This window comes from Coloeus monedula, assembly GCF_965178545.1.
Source record: "Coloeus monedula genome assembly, chromosome: 7".
NCBI classification, from domain to species: domain Eukaryota; kingdom Metazoa; phylum Chordata; class Aves; order Passeriformes; family Corvidae; genus Coloeus; species Coloeus monedula.
Genome location: NC_138787.1, coordinates 30,420,631 through 30,439,411, shown reverse-complemented (window position 1 = coordinate 30,439,411; position 18,781 = coordinate 30,420,631). Strand labels below are relative to the sequence as shown.

The following is an 18,781-nucleotide window of genomic DNA, read 5'->3' as shown; positions in this document are numbered from 1 at the left end:
TGCTGGAGAAAATCAATGCCTGCCTTTCCCCTTCTTTTCATAGCAGGTGTTCTCTCACACCTTGGTAAGTCTCTTATCAAGCAGCATAAGTAAGGAAGCTCTGTCTGACCAACACATGATACTTAACCATTTATTGAGCTCTTTAATAACAATAACATTGTTGTAAAATAACATTTTCCAGTTCCTCTCGTGCTGCAGACCGCGGCGCACTTTGCCATCTGAAACAATGAGCGGTGACGTGCTGGACCCATGTGCAGCTGGACAGGAAGAGCTGAAGATCCAAGGAGGTTTCCTTTAGGCCCAGAGGCTGGGGTGTGACGCAGGGGAAGCCCGTGTGTTCCCGGATGGCTCTGGGAGCAGCCGGGAAGGATGGGGTGCCTGGACATGGTGTCTGTATGTGCTGTTCCTGACACAGCTGCCAGAGACTGTGTTTATTTTACCTTAACTAAAGCAAGGGACGTTACGCAAAGACAAGCAGAGGTACTAAGAATATGATTTTCACACTGAAGCCCTATGGAAGAGTCACATATACAAATCACCTCTCAGAATGAAAATGCAGCAATTCATGCAGTCAAATTCAGCTACTACTCATGCACACTAGCACTGCAAAGCACAACCACAGAGTAGAAAAGTGGAAAAGCAGAGAATATAGCTACCCCAAGAGGAATATGGGCAAGACATAGAAATGCAGCCTTCCTTTCCAGAAATTGCACAGGGAATGCCTTTTTTGTACCAACAGCTTCAAAACCATGAACCTCAAGCCTTAACTTCAAAAAAAGTGAACTTCTAATATCTAAGTGCCACTTAGGGACTCAAATAGATGGGTGCCAACCACAGAGCCCTTAGCACCTACTCATCCATGGAGGCTTTCTATCTAAAATTCCCATTTGTCAGCAGAGTCTCAGCAGGACTTGAGTATGATAAAAACCTCCACACTCCATGACAAGTCCTAAACTTACACATTAACATATTCATTTACTTATCCATGTGTAAAAGTGTGTCACTTGGACAGCTTTCTTGAGCATCAATACCTATTTTGAGCATCAATACCTTTCTTGAGCATCAATACCATCCATTACGGCTTTCCCATTTGTTCCTGGATTGAGAATCAACTCAAGTTACTTCAGCACAATTGAAATATTGTGTAGAATTATACAATAGAAATACTGAGACAGTTTTAAGGGACTGAATACAAGGTTTATATTCACTCCTACATGCTGAATTCCTCCTACAAGGAAGTACAAGCCCAGGCTGGTGCCCGCCAAAATCGCATTGTAAAGCTCCTGTGCCACTGATATTAAGAGGAGCAGTGCAAAGACCTGTCCAGACAAGGCGTCAGGGACTGATTCTGCAACAGCCCCTGGCTTTCTGGATCAGGGTTGTTCAAATTTCATTCAAATTTCATTCTCAGCTGTAGTTGAGTGTTCTGGATGCTTGATGTTTTAAGGTCTTAGTATAGTACCTTTATCTGTAGCTCTGTAACAAAATTAAGGATGCATCTTATGTCAACTCTTGCATAAAATCTTTGGTCATAGAAGATTTTTAAATAATTTTTAAAGATAGTCACAATAAGCATAATAATGTTTCATAAAAGCCCCAAACCCCGACTCCCACTACTTGAAGGGCACACAGAACAGCCAAGAAACTGCAATGTAACAAGTTTTATTTTCCTCAGCAAAAGATCTGCAACTTTCCACTACTGACACAGGATTAAGAATGGAGAGAATAATTTGGTACTGTCTGATACAGAAAGCAGATAGAATTGGAATGGCAGAACAGCACACGGGGACACTCCTGTGGTCCAGGCTGCAGCAACGTAACACATGGGTGCTCAACACCAGTTCAAATCAGGTCATAAAATCCAATTCATCAGAATAACCTTTCAAAAATAGATTGCTACAGTTGGTTTCCTCTGGAATCTAACTGCTTCAGCCTCCTGCCTGAGCCACTGTTTGCAAGGGGTCCTCACACCAAAAGGAAAAGTAATGTCTAGGGAGGTTTAAATGCAGTTCCTGGAACAGTTCACAGGGAAAATACAGATTGGAGAGCAAAAAAGGAGCCAGGAGAGGAGCTCTCTCCAGAAGTCATTAGCTGCAGCTGCTAACATAGCTGCATGTCAGATTTACAAAAAAATCCAAAAACCCAAAACCAAAAAAACACCCCAAAACCCCCCTTTTTTCCTGCTTGCACCCTTAGTCTCCCCTCCACATTTATCCTATTAGTTTCAAGATTTTCAGTTTAAACTGTATAAAGTCTCTGTCTTGACCATTTGACATTCAGCTAATTTGTGTACAAACAGAGGTCACTGCACATCCCAGGAGCAGGACAAGAGGAAAAGGAATGACAGAGTCTCTCAAAAAGGAGTGATAGCACTCTCTCCTTCCTTCAGTAGAACTAATTGGAGGCCTATTTGGATTGGGGACATCTACAAGCCAGGGCATGGGTTTGATACTTCTTGTCATGAGGGACACAAAACTGAACACAGGATTAGAGGTGCCTCACTAGTGTCAAGTACAGGGGATTAACTTCCCTGGTCCCACTGGCCATGCTATTTCTGACACAAGCCAGGATGCCACCGACCTCCTTGGCTACCTGGGCATGCTGCCAGCTCATGGCAGCCCTCACAGTGCTGTGCTTTGCACTGGTAGCTAGAAAGGTGTTGATAACACACCAGTGTTTTGGCTACTGCTGAGCAGAGCTCACAGCACCACCACCATCTCTCCCACATTCCCTCCCTTACCAGTAGGCTTGAGAAGGGACACAGCCAGGACAGCTGACCCAAATAAAACCAAAGGGATATTCCATACTGTATGATGTCTGCTTAGCATAAAAGCTAAGAGAAAGAAGGAAGAAAGGGGGTCATTTGTTATTTATGACCCTTGCCTTCTGGAGCAACCATTACACACACCGAAGCCCTGCTTCCCTGGAATTGGTGGTACATTGCCTGCTCATGCGAAGTAGACATTAAAATATTTCGTTTTCCTTTGCTTCTGTGTGCAACCTTTGCTTTTTCTTTATCAACCTGCCTTTATCTTGATCCACAAGGGTTTTTTCTCCATCTTATTTTCTTCCCCCCTGGCCTGAAGAAGAGAGCGACAGAGTGGCTTGATGGGCACCGGCCAAGGTCAACACACCACAGGCATTTACAGGGGGAAGAGAGCTCCCACATGAATCTCTACAGGCCTCAGACTGGTGATCACGGCCTGTGCTACACCTCCCACAGCTTCTGTCTCTAAAGCTAAATTCCAAAGAGGAAACTTTCCTTTGTCTATAGATTCCCAAAGGAAGATGCAACGTGACTTTCTGTTTGTCAGTGTGAAAATTACTCTTTGGAGTAGCACCTAATTAGAAGTCTCTGCAGTTGTCTTATTCACATGTTCCATGGAGAATGTTACTGGGCAAACATAGGTGGGATGTGCAATCAATCAGTGATTGACAGGCCACAGGTATTTATTCTACCCCAGACGACGCCACGTTAAGCAAACATTTGGAATAGCAACACACAGGTTCTACATTTGCTAGATATAGTCCAAGAGGAAAATGACAAGGAAAAATGAGACCAAGAAAAGGAAATCATATACTATGGTTATAGCTCTATTAAACTCAGCTGTATAGAACCAGTCAGGAGGTAACATCCCATGCCACAAGTAACTAACATGCTCATGAGAGACATCCACAATATAAACTTCATGGTAGGGCAGCTGACTGCAGCAAAAAGGAACCTGGCACTTGTAAACAACAACAAAGTAGGATCAGAGCTGTAAATGGCTCCTGACAGCACTCTATTCATGGAGAGATCTCTGTGAAATATGGAATACATTAGCAAACCTGGGCTGGAAAGCAAAGTATTCTTAGGTAGGTGGAATTTTGTAATAGCATGTCATTAAACCTCTCTTACATTTAGTATTTAGTAGATGTAACTTTCACAGCAGCATGCTGATTACCAAAAAGGCACATGGACCTTACCAAGCAGTGAGCAGAACGGACCCAGAGCCCAAGTGCCTTCTTTTGTCAGTGTTTGGGCACCACAGTGATGAGAAAAATCATGTGGAAGTATTAACACATTGAATTGGAAATATCCTTACTCTGCTACCAGTCTTCTTTGGCCCTATCCCCACACAAGTCTGTCAGCCGAACGTGGGCCAAAATTTCTGCCTGTGTCAATTACTGTAGCTCTTCTGCTGTCACTGGCATTGGGCCATTTTTTATACCAGCTGTGGCTCTGACCTACATATATTTAAAAATAGGGTCAAGTGTAATAAAAATCTTAAAACCATTTGACTTCTTGGTGTGGACATAGGCAAGGTGTGTTAATCTCATTTCCAGCTAAGGCCAAGAAGTACAACCTGTCTGAAGTAGGACACCTGTATCCATACATAGGCACCCATACTAAGTCATTTAAGAACAGACAAGAGTTTGCATATATTTCTGATTTCACTTCTCACTTCAGCATAACTTTTGAAAATCCTACAGTAAAAAGGGATTGGTGTGCTTTTCATGGCCCATGCCCTGCCAACAGAAGGTGAAGCCATTAAGTGCTTTGTCAGGGTTTGCTCTACCACCAGGACATGGGTTTCTCAAGTACATGGGCACCAAGTCCATACAACCTAAAGAAAACCACTTACTACAGCTTTGTGCATGATTTTCCCCTTTTTGTAGATGAGACTTCCCTATTTTATACAAAGACTGCAAAATTTAAGAGTGTTCTGAAATGCTGTACTAATTCTGTGTATTTTTTCTAATTACTGTTATCTCCATTACCACTGCACACCAAGAGGAGCTGAGGATGGCTGAGCCAAGCAAAGAAATTATTGTTCACCCTGATGTACAGCAAGCACTTCTTGATTTTGGAGGTGGATGCTGTAGAAACTTTCCCTTTGTCTACCCGAGAAAGAACCTATCAGTCATTGGGTTTGAACTACTGCAAATGAGCATCATAAGGCCCCCAGGCTGAAACATCAGGATGGAGCTGAAGCTGGAACAAACACTGAAATCAATCCCAATAGCATGAACCAGGTCCAAGGTGACAGTACCACCCTACTGCATGGCTCAATGATGAAGACAATCTGCTGTAAAAAAAAAAAAAAAAAAAAAAAAAAAAAAAATCATCTTTTCCTATTATAAAGACTTATATGCTGGTAAGTGTCATTTTTACAAACTCCCATTACCACATGGATCAGTTTCAATTGATTTAAACTCATCCAACCAACAGGGTTTCCCCTCCAGTTTTAGCATCAGAGGTGTTTTAAACCAAAACACTGTTAAAAACTTTTTCCTAGCTCAAAGAGTTCAAGACCATCTCATTAGGGATTTGATAAATAAACTGAAGCAGCAGACAGATTACAGACTAGCAGGAATCTGTAAGAGATAGGTGACCTATTTAACACTCCAGCTAACTTTTGAGCAAGACTGAGTTGAATAGGAGCAAGCTGTTAACAGGAGATTCGCACACCTTAGATCTAACTCCTCGAAGCTCACAAGATCATTACCATTTAGCCGGTAGGCCTGACTTTCTCCTTCGGACTAAATTTATCTGAATGCTTCAGACTGACTCAATTAGCACCACTCCAGAACTCTCTGCCTCGGCACAGAAAAGCAGAGCAGGAAAGTTAAATTGCTGCGAACAGAGTGGCAGTCAGATCCAAGGAGGTCGGCTCTCCATGACATATTTCTGTGAACAAGAGGCATTAAACATGAAGCAGAACACACAAGGATTTTGGCTCTGTGTCTTCACTTCATATGGAAATGCCTTCTCTTCACAGCATCAAAGCAAGGCAGGCATCTGGTGCACCACTATTAAAAGACTACAGTGTGATAATAACAGTCTTCAATGGTGAGGGACATCTAGAAGAGAAAACCTTGCTATTTTTCCTCTGCTTTGTCATAGCGCTTACAGCTGTCTTACCCAGTTTGAGCATGGAACATGCACAGGCTTTACCTGTTCCTTCCTTTCACCATGTACCCAGGCAATATTTCCATTCTATTCTCTAGTGTCAGAAAACCTACCTTTGGCTTTCTATCCCAAAAGCAACAACTCCAATCAAACCTCTTATTGTCTCATTCCTGTGATTTCCTCTGGCTTCTGACCTTCCCCACAGGGAAGCAGACATTATCTGCTTCCCTTCCCCAGAGGATGCAGGCTGTGACGCCTTTCTCAGCCAAGTGCCCTACAGTTCTGAAGCGCTCTCTTAGGTAACTTTACAGCATTCTTCCATGCTTTCCCTACAATTTTCTCATTTCTTCCCGATCTTCTGCTTGTACCTTATTCTCAGCCATTTCTTCTGCTCTGCACCCAGTGCTTGACTCCATAATTCCTCAGGCTTGTCCTTCAGACATGTTTAAAAACAAAAGCAAAACATGAATCTTTGGTTAAATGAATTCACAGTCCACTTGACAGCTTTTATCATAAGCTCTCAATGGAAAGGATCATCTTTTTGTTCAGTGTTCCCACAGCATCTGCTTCAGAAGGAACTAATCAGTGGCTGAAACAGCAATACAAATAATAAGGCCTGGTAGAGAACCATCATTGCATTATGACAATATCGTAGGTCCTATAGGAGGACAGTCGAACTGGAAGTTTTATTGCATTCACTCACAATTTTTTTAATATTCTCAAGCACCTAGAGCTTCAAAAGCTGTGCAGACTGACAGGTACAGCACTTGAATGGCCTGCTGAAAACCAAAGGCAACTCCCTGAAAGTTTTCATCTGGAGTCTCCACTACACTTGTCCCGTGGGAAAAGGCAGTGGTAAACAGTGGAAGAGAAACACAGTCCAGATATTTCCACAGAAAGTAAATCTGCTTCTACAGAGAACTGCATGTTTCTTGCTAGCTATTATTTTTAACCTCTTGCAGATTTATTTTTACTACAATTTAAATGTATCTGTTATATGGCATAACATTATTATTATGGGAGACACTAAAATAGCAAAGTATTCTGGGCACTTGATACCATTTTACAGAATAGGGAATTACAGCCAGCAATGAATGACTTGACTGCTGCTCACTGCAGCAGCCACCAGTGCTTATGACCCCCCCTCCCTTTCAGCCTTACTTCTTAAAGCTCCTCTGTGGAGTTACTCCCAAAGTTGTGATGTGCCTTCTCTTGCTGTTTAACTGGTTGGGAGGATGGGGGGGGGAGGGAGAGGAAAAAAGGAACTGAAGTTAATCCAACTTATCAGAATGAATTTTGATTTCTGCTACCACGCTGTGGACACAATTTTGGGCTCACAGCCCACAGCTTGAAGCTGCTGAAGCCATCAGCTAAGCCTACACATCTCATACCAAAAACTACCTGGGATACCTTAGGAGCATAGAACAGTTTGGATTGAAAGGGCCCTTTAAAGGTCATCTAGTTCAACACCCCTGCCACAAGTAGAGACATCTTCCACTGCCTCAGGTTACTCAGAGTCCAGGCTTCCAGGGATGGAGCACCCACAACTTCTCTGGGCAAACGGTTCAAGGGTTTCATCATCCTCATCATAAAAATTTCTTCCTTATCTCTACTCTGAACCTACTCCCTCTTACTTTAAAAATGATGCCTCTTGTCTTATTGCAACTGATCCTTTTCTGAGCCTTCTCCAGGCTGAAGAACGCCAGCTCTCAGCCTTGCCTCATAGGACAGGTGTCCAGCTCCTCTGATAATTTTTATGGGCCGAACCTCGAGGATTTAATTCTGTTTTTCACTAAACTGTTTTAAATAAGCAAAAGTTTGTTTGTGCAAGGGTCTCAGGCTTTGGCTTCATAAGACCAAGAAAATACATTTAAATAAATCAATTCCATCTTTGATAATCAGCTTAGCTTTTCAGTGCTCCAACACTGAGGAACACCTCTTCTTATCAAGTCAAGCTATGGTAGGATTGCAACTTTCCACTCATGACAAACACAGCTGGCAAAGCTCTTTGTGTTCAGCTTGGATGCTGTTTGGCACAACGGTCCGACATTCACTTACAAGACCAGTGAAAAATATGCACTGCTAATTTTCCTAAGTGCCATGCCAGCGCCTCTGGGGGCCATGCATTCACCTACCTTCCCATACAGTAACAGGATTTGTTCCCAGCTAATAAAGTGGACCTCACATCAACCGAGGAAAGACTTCAATTAGGATGTCCTCCTTCTTCATTACTGGATGATATATTCATGGCAAAGCACTAAAGTTGATAACATCTTTAAAATACATTTTTTCTGTAGTGTGGGAGATACAAGCTGCTAATCCCTGCAGATCTCCTTTTTCTCCCCATTGCCCCCGTGGTTTATCATGTCCAATTAGCCATCTGCCATGCCCGCACTGCCATACAAAGGAAGCCCCCTCTCCTCCGCTGCAGCCCATCAGCGGGGTATTGTCCCTGCTGACAAACAAGAATCAGACACTATTGTTTCCAGCTGACGATGCTGCTCCCAAAGTAGGCTGCCAGTTGCCACTAAAACAGCAGGAGCACCAGGGTACGCTCCAGGAGCCAGGAACCATGCCAGCAGCACTGATATTACCGGGAAACCTATAGTAAGAGCTTTTGGAGATATATTTATATACAGTGAGAGATACAGATATAGATATTTTCTGATTTCAGGTAACAAACCAACCCGGGCCGACTACTACCCTTTCTATTGCAGTTGCACTGGAGCACGCCTGACCTGCTGCCTTTACTGCTTCACCAAGCAGTCACCTGGCAAAAAAAAAAAAAAAAAGAAGAGAGCAACATCTTGGAGTCAAATCTTTCCTTGGTATGTTTCTATTATTATTATTTTAAAGATAAGGCATGTCTACTACCACTTCAGCACAGCTAATTCCACACACCAAAACTACCCTCCCCCCACCTAAAAAAAAGTATTTTAAAACCCTGAAAATTCCACCATCTCTATATGGGTATTAATTATGTAACAAGGTTAATTTAATTTCTCTCACAAACAACATACATTCATCCTTTTTCCCAAGGCCACTTCACTAAAAGAAATGACCAGAGCAGCTGGTCTGCCAGTCACCAAGATGTTAAATTGAAGCTCATTTCCTCTTATTATTCTCAGCAAAGCATGATGTGACCCTACACTAAAAACTACAGTGTGCCTAATTATGGTAGTTTTGTTCCATCAGTGAAACTGAAATGCTGGTTCATATAATTAAGGTTATTATAAAAGGAATTTCATTTTTAGTTTTAAAGGTAATTTGTTGCGTTGAAGTGGAAGTGCAACAAATTAGACCTATGTACCTGAATGTTTTCATTTTGTGCAATTTGAAAGAAACAAAAAGCACTCACAGATTTTAGTAATAAAGCCACACGTTGATATGAGACCAAAAAAACCCAATAAACCACAGTTTATTCTGGGAACTTGTTAAAGAAAATGAGCAAACAAAATGAATATTTATATTTAAAAGTAGAAACAGAATTATCTTCTAAGCCCTTGATTAAGTAACAGAAATTACTTAAACTACAACAAATGTTTTACATATTTAACACTCCAGCACTGAACATACATAGTTTCAATATATCACTTTATATCACTTATATGTTCACTGAATAGTTCAAAATAAAATAAATGAAAAACAACTGAAACTAATGTGAATCCACAGTAATCACACAGGTTAATAATGACTTTCACAATGACTTATAAACAGAGGAAAGTCTTTGACCTGGATTCAAATACAAGGATCGTTCTGAACCAAATATGAAATACGACACGAAAACTTAGCTATTTTGCTGAAATGTTACTCCATTCCTAGCACAAAATGCTCTAAATCCCATTTCAACACACTGCAGGCCACATATCACACAGGTGACTGAGTTAAACCTAGATTTCCCATTGCAGTGCCTGGGCCAAGTTCTGTTTTCAGTTACATCCGTGAAAACTCCCAAGCAATTCCTCTGAAGTTCTCTGGATCTGTACAGCAGTAACACAATCCATTCTAGAAGCAAGTGGGAAAGAAATAATTCAAAATATTATGACTTCTGCTTTTACAGTCCTTTACACTTTAAGGCTCTCCATTCAGACAATCATATTTGACTTCTCTTTTCATATCCAGCTCTCTTTTGCAAAATGTGTATTGGAATATTCGCTGTTATTCTTGCCAGATTCTCTAGGCAAAATTCCCCAAGTGGCAGAGTCCCTTCAGTTAAACACAGGGTGCGTGAGCCATGCAAGGCTGTAAAACAGGAGTTGTTTATCCAAAGAAATATTAAAAGCAGGACACCAGTCCAAATCAAACAAAAGCACAAATACCTCTAAGTCATTTCATGACTTTAAGTTCCAGCTGTAAAAGGCACAGCACTATGGGTTTATAAGGCCTAATACTCCATAAGTATTTTCTTTGATGTAACTATGAAGTACTTAAAATACCACTGGGTACTGTATGGTACATGCCACCATGGAGCCATAAAGCTGCTATACATCCATAATCAGCCTTTCCAGAGACCATAAGGTCACAGCAGCTGAAACAACAGAATACTTCATTCCCAACCTTCAAGAGGCCTAGAGCACCTGTGCAGCCAGAGGACTCCCAAAAAGGCTCTTAACATGGGGGTGTGCCTGGAAATTACAGCAAAGAAAACCCACCAAACTCATCAAAGTTGCTCCCATTTTTAAAACCTCATATTTCCCCAGCAGGTTATTATTATATGACTTGATAAAATACAGTATGGGAGGCAGGTGGTAGGAAAGAGTGATAGTTGTATTTGCCTAGCCAGGCTAGATACTCACTTGTATCCATGCCACTCACCATTCCAAGACTCACACAGCCATCTAAGTCCACAGGTAAAACGGTCTACACAAGCACTAGGAGGGTTCCTCTTTTGTGATGACTTCAGGATTACACTTCTTTCAGAGTTTCGACCCAAAACCACAGTGTAGGCAACAGGTTCCCTCACATAACTTCTGTAGGTGCCTTATCAAGCCTTATTACAGTGCCCTTTACAAATGTCTGTGTTTTTAGCTTATGTTCCCTATTGCACCTTGACCTGGAAATCAAGGATTGTGAACTTCAGTACAGATGAGCTCTGAACAGAAGCTGGGTGTGAAAGGCCCCTTCCTCTGAAAGTAAGTTCAGCATTAATTGAATTAATATCAAATAGAATAAGTATCTTCCTACTGGCCTATAACACAATGCAATCTCATCCAGAATAAACACATTGTAAATAAGATATCATCCCTGTTGCCCTGTACATACTTCTGAGTGAGAAGCAAGAAAGTAGTATGGGAAAGAAATGCTCTTCTGAACATAAATCACTCATTAAATTGCTTCCTTCCATCATCAGGCAAAAAGAGATCCTTCTCCTTTGTCACAAGACCCCAGAATCCAGCCGTTTCTGCCCCATTTCTCAGCAGCAACTGCATGGCAAGAAGGGCTGGAGGACAGTCATTCCCACCAAGACCTCTTGATTCATCTATATGTCCTTTCCCATGTCCACATGAAAATTCCTGAACTAGCAGATCTGCCTCAGAGAGTCCCAAGGTGGAGGAGATGGGACAACCACGGGGCAGAGCTACACAGCCTTCCCCATGTACTGTGGAGGCTTGGGGGAAACCTGGGTGCCCACCTGTAGGGAAACAACTGTGCTCCTCCCCCATGTCAGTCACATGAAAAAATAAAAACCACCTACATTAGACACTAAAGAAAGAAAACAACAAAATTCATATTCCTCACAGGGTCAGAGGTCAAAGCCTTGGGAGAGTGGTACAGATTTTGATTAAAAGCATCAAAGAACACAAGAGCTTTCCAAACAGTAGGACAGACCTGACAACAGAGCCTCCTTTATCAGTACACATTAGCAGACCAGGCCTTATGAATTATAAAGTCTCAAAGTAAGGAAGCCAGGCATCACACGCACACCTCACTCCTAGTGACAACTCCATTGAATCAATTTACCTGCTCTGCGAGGAGACACATGAGTCCATCACCCTCGAGGAGCACTTCTCTGCTGACATCATTTCAAGCACATCTTTTGATCAAACAGCCTGGCCAAAGCCAATCATTTTAAAGGTATTTAATAGCAGAACTGCCAGTCACTCGTGCACAAATGAACAACACTAGAAGTACAGTTGGCTGAAAAGCAGAGAGCAAACAGAATAATTCATCGCATCCAAAGAAGATGGAACGTCAATTTCCAACTCACTCACAGGAAGTATCAATGACAAAGTCAGCACCTTTATATCAGACATAATCAATGTTATACTTAAGTGCCAGAAAAATAAATTAGAAAATAAAACAGTACCTGCTAGAGCATAAGAAATATTGATGACTTCTTTTACTAGTAATTGGTAGTTTGCTAAATTGTTCTGTCACTGACCTCTATAAATATTTAAATTTTTAGTAAAGAATTTTCTTATGTGTTTCACCCCTGTATCCAAAACACACTGCAGCTTAAGCAGGAAGCTAAAGCTTTCTCTCTGTGTCTGCATTCATATGATATCTCTTATTTGCACACTTTGCAAAGTGACTTACTTTATGTTTGAAACTGTAATTATTTGGATTCAATTCCATGCAATACAAAAGTTTCAGTACACATTTAATACAGACTATTATGAGTTCCAGAGAACCTGGTCATATTTTACCTGTCAAAAAAACAGACATAAGAAACTTGGTAAGGTGTACCTAGGCATAGATTCAGTTTTTTACTCAACAGAAGCGACAGACATCATGCAGAAATTGCTGCTACAATTCAGCAGATGGTGTTATCCTAGAAATCAGAGCTGAAGACAGCAATAGTAATTTCTGCCCTTTGTGTCCCTCTGTCTGTTAATATTTATCCAAATTACATGGGATTGAATCTCTAAAAGAGAATTCTTGAATTTCTTACTGCATATATCTGATGGTGAAAATTAGAATAGTCCCTTTCCTGCCTGACTCCAGGGAGGTTTTAACTGACTGCCAGCATCAACTACACCGTTGTTAAATCCACCCTTTTCTTAAAAGTCATTCCTAGTTCTCATCGGTATAAGCAGCAGAACAGACCTTCCTTTATTACTTCAAGTTAGTATCTTCAGTTTGCCTTTCCAGGTCCAGCTCAGAAACCTGCTATCTCAGGTGTCTCCGCTGATAAGGAATGGGTACCTCGAGTGTTTGGGTGCTGGCTTGGGGAGCTGCTCTGAGAGCGGCGCCACTCTCAGCATCAGCCTCCTCTGCCGGTACCAGGGAGCAGCCTATCGATCCTCGTGGCTCAGTGCAAAGCCCAGCTGGTTGCTAAAAACCTCTGAGAGAGGTTTAGCTGTTTCAACTCTGGTTTTTTTAAACAGAGAATGATGACTTCATGCTTTTCCATATGGTAACAGTGAATTTGGGAAGAGTTTAGGCTGCTTTGTATACACTTGAGTTATTAGAGCAGCTAATCTTTAAACCATATAGATCCATTTTTTTATTTGATGTGAGCATTTAAGACAATGGTTATGCTTTACAAATCAAGAACACAAGTCAGGACAAGGTATAAAAGAAAAAATCTAGTATCAAGGGAAAAAGAATGCTAAGTCAATGCAGGTCTCTGTAGCTATTACAAATCAGACCCCATCTCACAGTCCTTACTCAGACAGGATTGCCATTGTCAGCTGGAGAGGTGTGGGAGTCAGTTGTGTCCTGGCTACGATTGTCCTCCCAAGCCCCACATCAGCTGTTCTCTCCACCACCCATTAAACCCAACTTCGCACAGGCACAACAGCAGTGTGCAAACCCCACAAGTGAAGGGGCCCCAAACAACACAGAGAACCAACAGTGTCATTTCACACAAGTCATACCTGTGCTTGTGCTTTCCCCATTTCTCAGGGATGTTGCCAGGCCACTCTAACAGCAGACAGCCAAAATTAATTACTAATAGTCTGGGGGAGTTTTTTCCACATCATCTTTTTGGACACAAAATGCAATGTAATGGTGCAGAAACAAGAATTTTGCCATCTTCTTTGATGAAGCTTAAGGTGAAGCAAACAACCATCAGGGATGGCCTATGCATACATGCTTCAGTGCACGGGTAGGACCCAGGCACCTCTCCTAAGCTGAGGTTGCTGTGATTTTGTTTCCTCAAGAAGCAGAAGTGTTAGGAGACACTCTGAAATCTCAGGGCTAAATGTATAATGCAGGTTACAAGAGTATTTATGGATCTACAGGTGAAATTTCAGGTGAAGGGAGCAGCTTGGGAGAAATGTCTAGCTACATGGCTCCCTGTGCTTTTCCCTCATTTAAGAATACTTTTTTATATAAGCTAGACAGATTTAACTCTCTCCAAATTCAATTCTGCTAACATGCTTACATTGAGAAGGCAGTGTCACAGAGAAATGATTCAGCTTTGGGTGAAGGAGGGGAGAGAGCGAAAAAGTAGGGGGGAACCTTAATTAGCACGTTTCTTTTAAAAGGAAAATTGGTGGGCTATTTTTCTTTTCTTTTTTCTAACAAATCTGTCATTGTTAAGACTTAGGAAATTATCTTGTAACCAGGTAGGCTATCAACAGGCAATTATCCTATGGCTTAATGACTTGTGGATTATAAAATACACACAGCCAGACTTTATCATACTTATCCTCTAGATCAAAGGGTTTTCACATAAATGGGGTGCAGTCTACCATAGCAGGGAGCTGCTGCAGGCCTTCAGGATTTTACTTCTTTAAAGTTTTGGTGATTACATAATTGCTTTTTTGTAACTGGAGCTCAAAGCATTGTGTGTAGCTAATGAGCAGGTTGAAGAAGAAAACAGCTGAAAAACAGTCTTGACAAACAGCTGTAGCAGTAAGTGTCAGTCCTATCCCAAAAGGGTCAATCCCCTTATGAAACAAGTACTTAATCCTTTACAATAATCTACCAAGAATATTATAAAACTTTCTTAAGATTTTGACGGGGGAGGGAGTGAGGGAGAAGGGGGGTGTGTCATGCAGACCACAAGTTGCTTCAGCTGAGATGCTCATCCTGTGCAAAGCCATGTTTCAGAGCTGGGGGCTCCCACACAAACACCACCTCACAAACGGGTGATGATGCAGTGGGGACCCCAGCACGTACCTATTGCCCACAACATTTAATTAACCACTGCTTCATTAGCAAAGGCCCTCTACGCTCTGCTGTTGTCCAGCTACACTTTGGCTGCACTTCAGCATCCTCTGAATCGGGAGAGTGAAACACCGGGCTCTCGCCCAGCCCTGAGCTACTTAGCGAGCCCGTCTCCGCGAGGTCAGCATCCCCGGCCGGCAGCGGGGCTGCCCAGGGCGCCTCTGCACTCAGTCACTGCCCACCCGAGGGCGGCAGGGGTAGCGCCCGGCGCTTCGCCCGGCTGGAGCGGGGCAGGCGGGGCAGGCAGCCAGCTCCGCTCGCAAATACCAGCCGGTACCCGGGTGGCCGCCGCCGCCCGGGGCGGGGGCCCGGCGGGGCCCAGCCGGAGCTGCTTCCCGCGGGGGTGGCAACGCGGCAGCTTTCCCCGAGCATCCCCGCGGGGCTTTTGTGCATGCTTGGGGCGGGGGCCTGGCCGGTCTTCTCCCGAGGCGGTGGGAGCGCAGCCCCGCGGTAGCATCCTCCCGGGGGCGGGAGGGGCGACGGGGGCACGGGCGCACGGAGGGGCTGCGGCGGACAAAGCGAGGAGGCAGGCGGGGACCCCCTCCATCCCCTCTTCTTCCCTCCCCGCGGCTCCGCTGCTGGCGGTGCCGGCGCCGCAGCCGCCAGCCCCGCATCCCGCGGCGGAGGCAAGGGCCCGGCGCTGCCCTGGCCCCTTCCCCGCGGCTCTCCTACCTGTTCGGAAGAAAGCATCCACCTCGGAGTCAGGGACAGCGCCTTCCTCCGCCGCCCCTTCGGCGGGATTCATGGCTGGGGGAGAGGCAGCGGCGAGCCCGGCGGCTGGTAATATCCAGTGAGTTAGGGAGGAGGAGAGCCGAGAGAGAGAGAGAGAAAAAGAGGGAGGGAGAAGAGGAGGGAGGGAGGGATGGAGGCGCGTTCAGCTGCGAGCCCAACCGAGCGCCGCTCGGATCATCCCTTCCGCGGTGCCTGCGGGGCGGCTGCCCCGGGGCTGGGCTGCGCTGCCCCCGGGCTGCGCTGGGCGGTGCGGCCGGGGCGGGGTGCCGGTGCCGAGCCGCGCCGCCGCCGGCCCCCTCCCCTCCACCCGCTATTGTTCCGACCTGCTCCGCTCCACTCCCCCCGCCGCCGCCGCTGCCCCTCGCCGCGCTGACAGCCCGGCCCGGCCCCCGGCGGCCGCCCCCGCCGCTTCCCTGCCGGCACTTCCTGAGCCAGGCCGGGGCCGGCCGGGGAGGCTGCGGCGCCCCCCGCCGCCGGGGCAGCCCCTCTGCGGGGCGCGGCCGCTCCGGGCGGGGCGGGCCGGGCACAGGTGCGGGCACAGACGCCCCGCGGGGACGGGAGGGATTTTTTTTTTTTATTCCCTACCCCTGTGCGCTCCGCAGCCGTGTGGCTGTGGATCCCCGAGCTGCACCGCTGCCATGTCTCCCCTCTGATGAAGAGCCGCGGGGGCACGGCACGGCACGGCACGGCGCGGCGCTCGGCTGTCAGCTGGGCAGGTACTCGGGGAGCGAAAGTGAACGCTGATGTGGTTACACGGACACAAAAAAATATTCTTTGTTTTGGGGTGGGGAAGAGGGGTTAGGGGTTTTTTATGTTCAGGAGCTCTGGGGAACGATTCCTTTGGAAACGATCAGCGAAAGTGCATGTTGTTGCAGGTATGCCTTCATATTTTATTCTTTACAGTCCTCGGTGACTAGAGAGCCAAAAAGGAGTTTGGAAAGCCAGGATCTTGGTCCCAGCTCAGACATTGATTCTGCTCGCTAAATGATTTTGATTTCTCTGCTGTAGCTCCAATATTTGTGATTTGGGACAATAATTGCTGCTTCAAAAGGAGTGCTGTGAGGAATACTTGTTTGTACTTTGTTAGCCGCTGAGTTAAATGTTCTTCCCTGAGCCTAGCTATCAAGACTAAAAGCACAGACAGGCAGAGATAGACCAAGACAGATGTTTGCCATTTGGGCACTTTCTTCTCCTGTTCACGTATTTGAAGTTGCCCCAGCTCCTCATTCTTCTATAATCGCATAACAGCTCTAAAATGAGCTTAAGGAGAAATGTTGCTTTTTCACCTATTCAAACTACCATTGTAAAACAGGAATGTTACTCTCACACTTCACAGTTGTTCATCTTTGCTTCCTCTACCATTAGAAAGAAAAAGCAACTGTTGGTGTGATGACCCCTCTGGCTGTATTACCCCTGGATATAACCCATCCTTGCTGCAAAATTCCATCCATCACTCTCAAGAAGTCTTTTAGCCAGGACATCCCTGTGGCCTCTGTGTCTTTATCCTGTAGGGGGAATGCCTAATCATCACTCATTTGCCATTGAAAATATCTGATGTTTAAGGGACTTGAGGAGAAAACCTCTCCAAAATCCTGGTCAGCACAGAGGGATGCACTGGAGCTTCAAAAGAGGTATCTGTCTCATGCATCTTAAGGAAGAAAATACTCTGGCTAGCAGAAGTGTCAGAGCCAACTGGTTGTAAGTGACACTGTCTGCATCAGTTCTCAATCCGTAGGTAGTTTAGCAGTTGAGGCTGGCAGAACCTTTTCTGTTTCAGCCCAGATTATTTTAGATGCAAGAGGAGCATGGGTTTCCTCCACCTGATCTCTTCTCAATAGAACATAAGGGAAGGCTGGATTTGGATGTATATTGCACTTGATAAAAAGACTGAAAATTTCCCTGCATAAATTTAACTGTCTAAATAGTATTGACCAGGCAGGATGAGCACAGAGGTCCCAGTCATATTTCCTCTGACCTTACCGTTTACTACTGTGATTAAAACAGAATACGTCATACCCACGGACTTAGAAATAAGAGCAAACATCCTACAGAGATCCAGCTAGCATTTAGTTTCCTCATTCCCTCCCTCCTGATATCTCATGTAGTGCCATTTCCAATGCCTACCTCCAGCTGGTTTTAACTGAAGCCATTTATCTTTTTATGTTTATGGATTAATAAAGGTCATTTCACAACTATCTGCAGAAAGTAGCACCACAAAGGCTCTGTCCAGCCTGCCAAAGCCCATTACAGACCCCTGTGCAGCCTCTGAGCTCCTCTCCTTAGGACAACCAGGATGCCAGAAGAACCTCCATATCAGGCATGCCAGCAGTAGGGTAGTACCACAGTACAAGCACCTGAGTAAAATCAGTCATTCAAGCACCAGACTTTCTTCAGTGACCATTTACCCTTCCTTTCACATCACAGCACAGTGCAAAAAAGCCTTCCTTCTTCCAGGCTTAAGCACGCTGCACCATTTTGAAGGCCATCTCAAGATCTCACCTCTTAATATTCACTAGCCCAAAGCAGATTTGCTCCCCGGGAGTCTTACATACATGTTCATTCAGGAATGTGAGTTTGGTAGCTGGGAAGAATGTGGTTTCCTCACGAAGCACTTGGAATCCACTCAGGATTTGATACAACCTGGTGGTTTTTACAGTTAAAGCATTCTGGAGCATCCTTAGAAGCTAGACAGGAGTTACCCATAGGCAAGGAAGATTTAGCATCATCCAAAGGGAATTATTGTTGTCAATGACAGAGAAATTTATATTCCCCTTTCATTAGGAACCCTGAAGATGTGTCCTACAACATCAGTTGTAGAAATCATATAGGCTACAGAAAGCACATTTTTCTGTATAATCTGCAATTGAAGGTGTTAGAAAATGCTGAGGGGAGGGAGAGAAGTTCATTTAGCTTACCTGCTAAGATAATTCCAATACCTACACAGATTCCTGCTTAATGATTAAACCAGTGAAAATACTCATATTTAACTGTATAAAATACCAGCATCTTCTGAAAACAAATTATTTTTTTTTTCTTCAC

At 44.3% G+C, this 18,781-nt stretch overlaps 1 protein-coding gene across 4 annotated transcripts in view; it reads right to left on the bottom strand.

Moving 5' to 3' along the window:
* The window catches only part of KALRN (kalirin RhoGEF kinase), a 452,901-nt gene extending 436,977 nt beyond the window's left edge, over positions 1 to 15,924 (bottom strand). For all 4 annotated transcript variants that reach the window (XM_082284833.1, XM_082284834.1, XM_082284835.1 and 1 more), the window contains exon 1: positions 15,683 to 15,924. In XM_082284833.1, the coding sequence (XP_082140959.1) occupies positions 15,683 to 15,755 (73 nt within the window). In that variant the 5' untranslated portion in view covers positions 15,756 to 15,924. The remainder of the gene's footprint in view (positions 1 to 15,682) is intronic.
* Between the last annotated feature and the right edge of the window lie 2,857 nt (positions 15,925 to 18,781).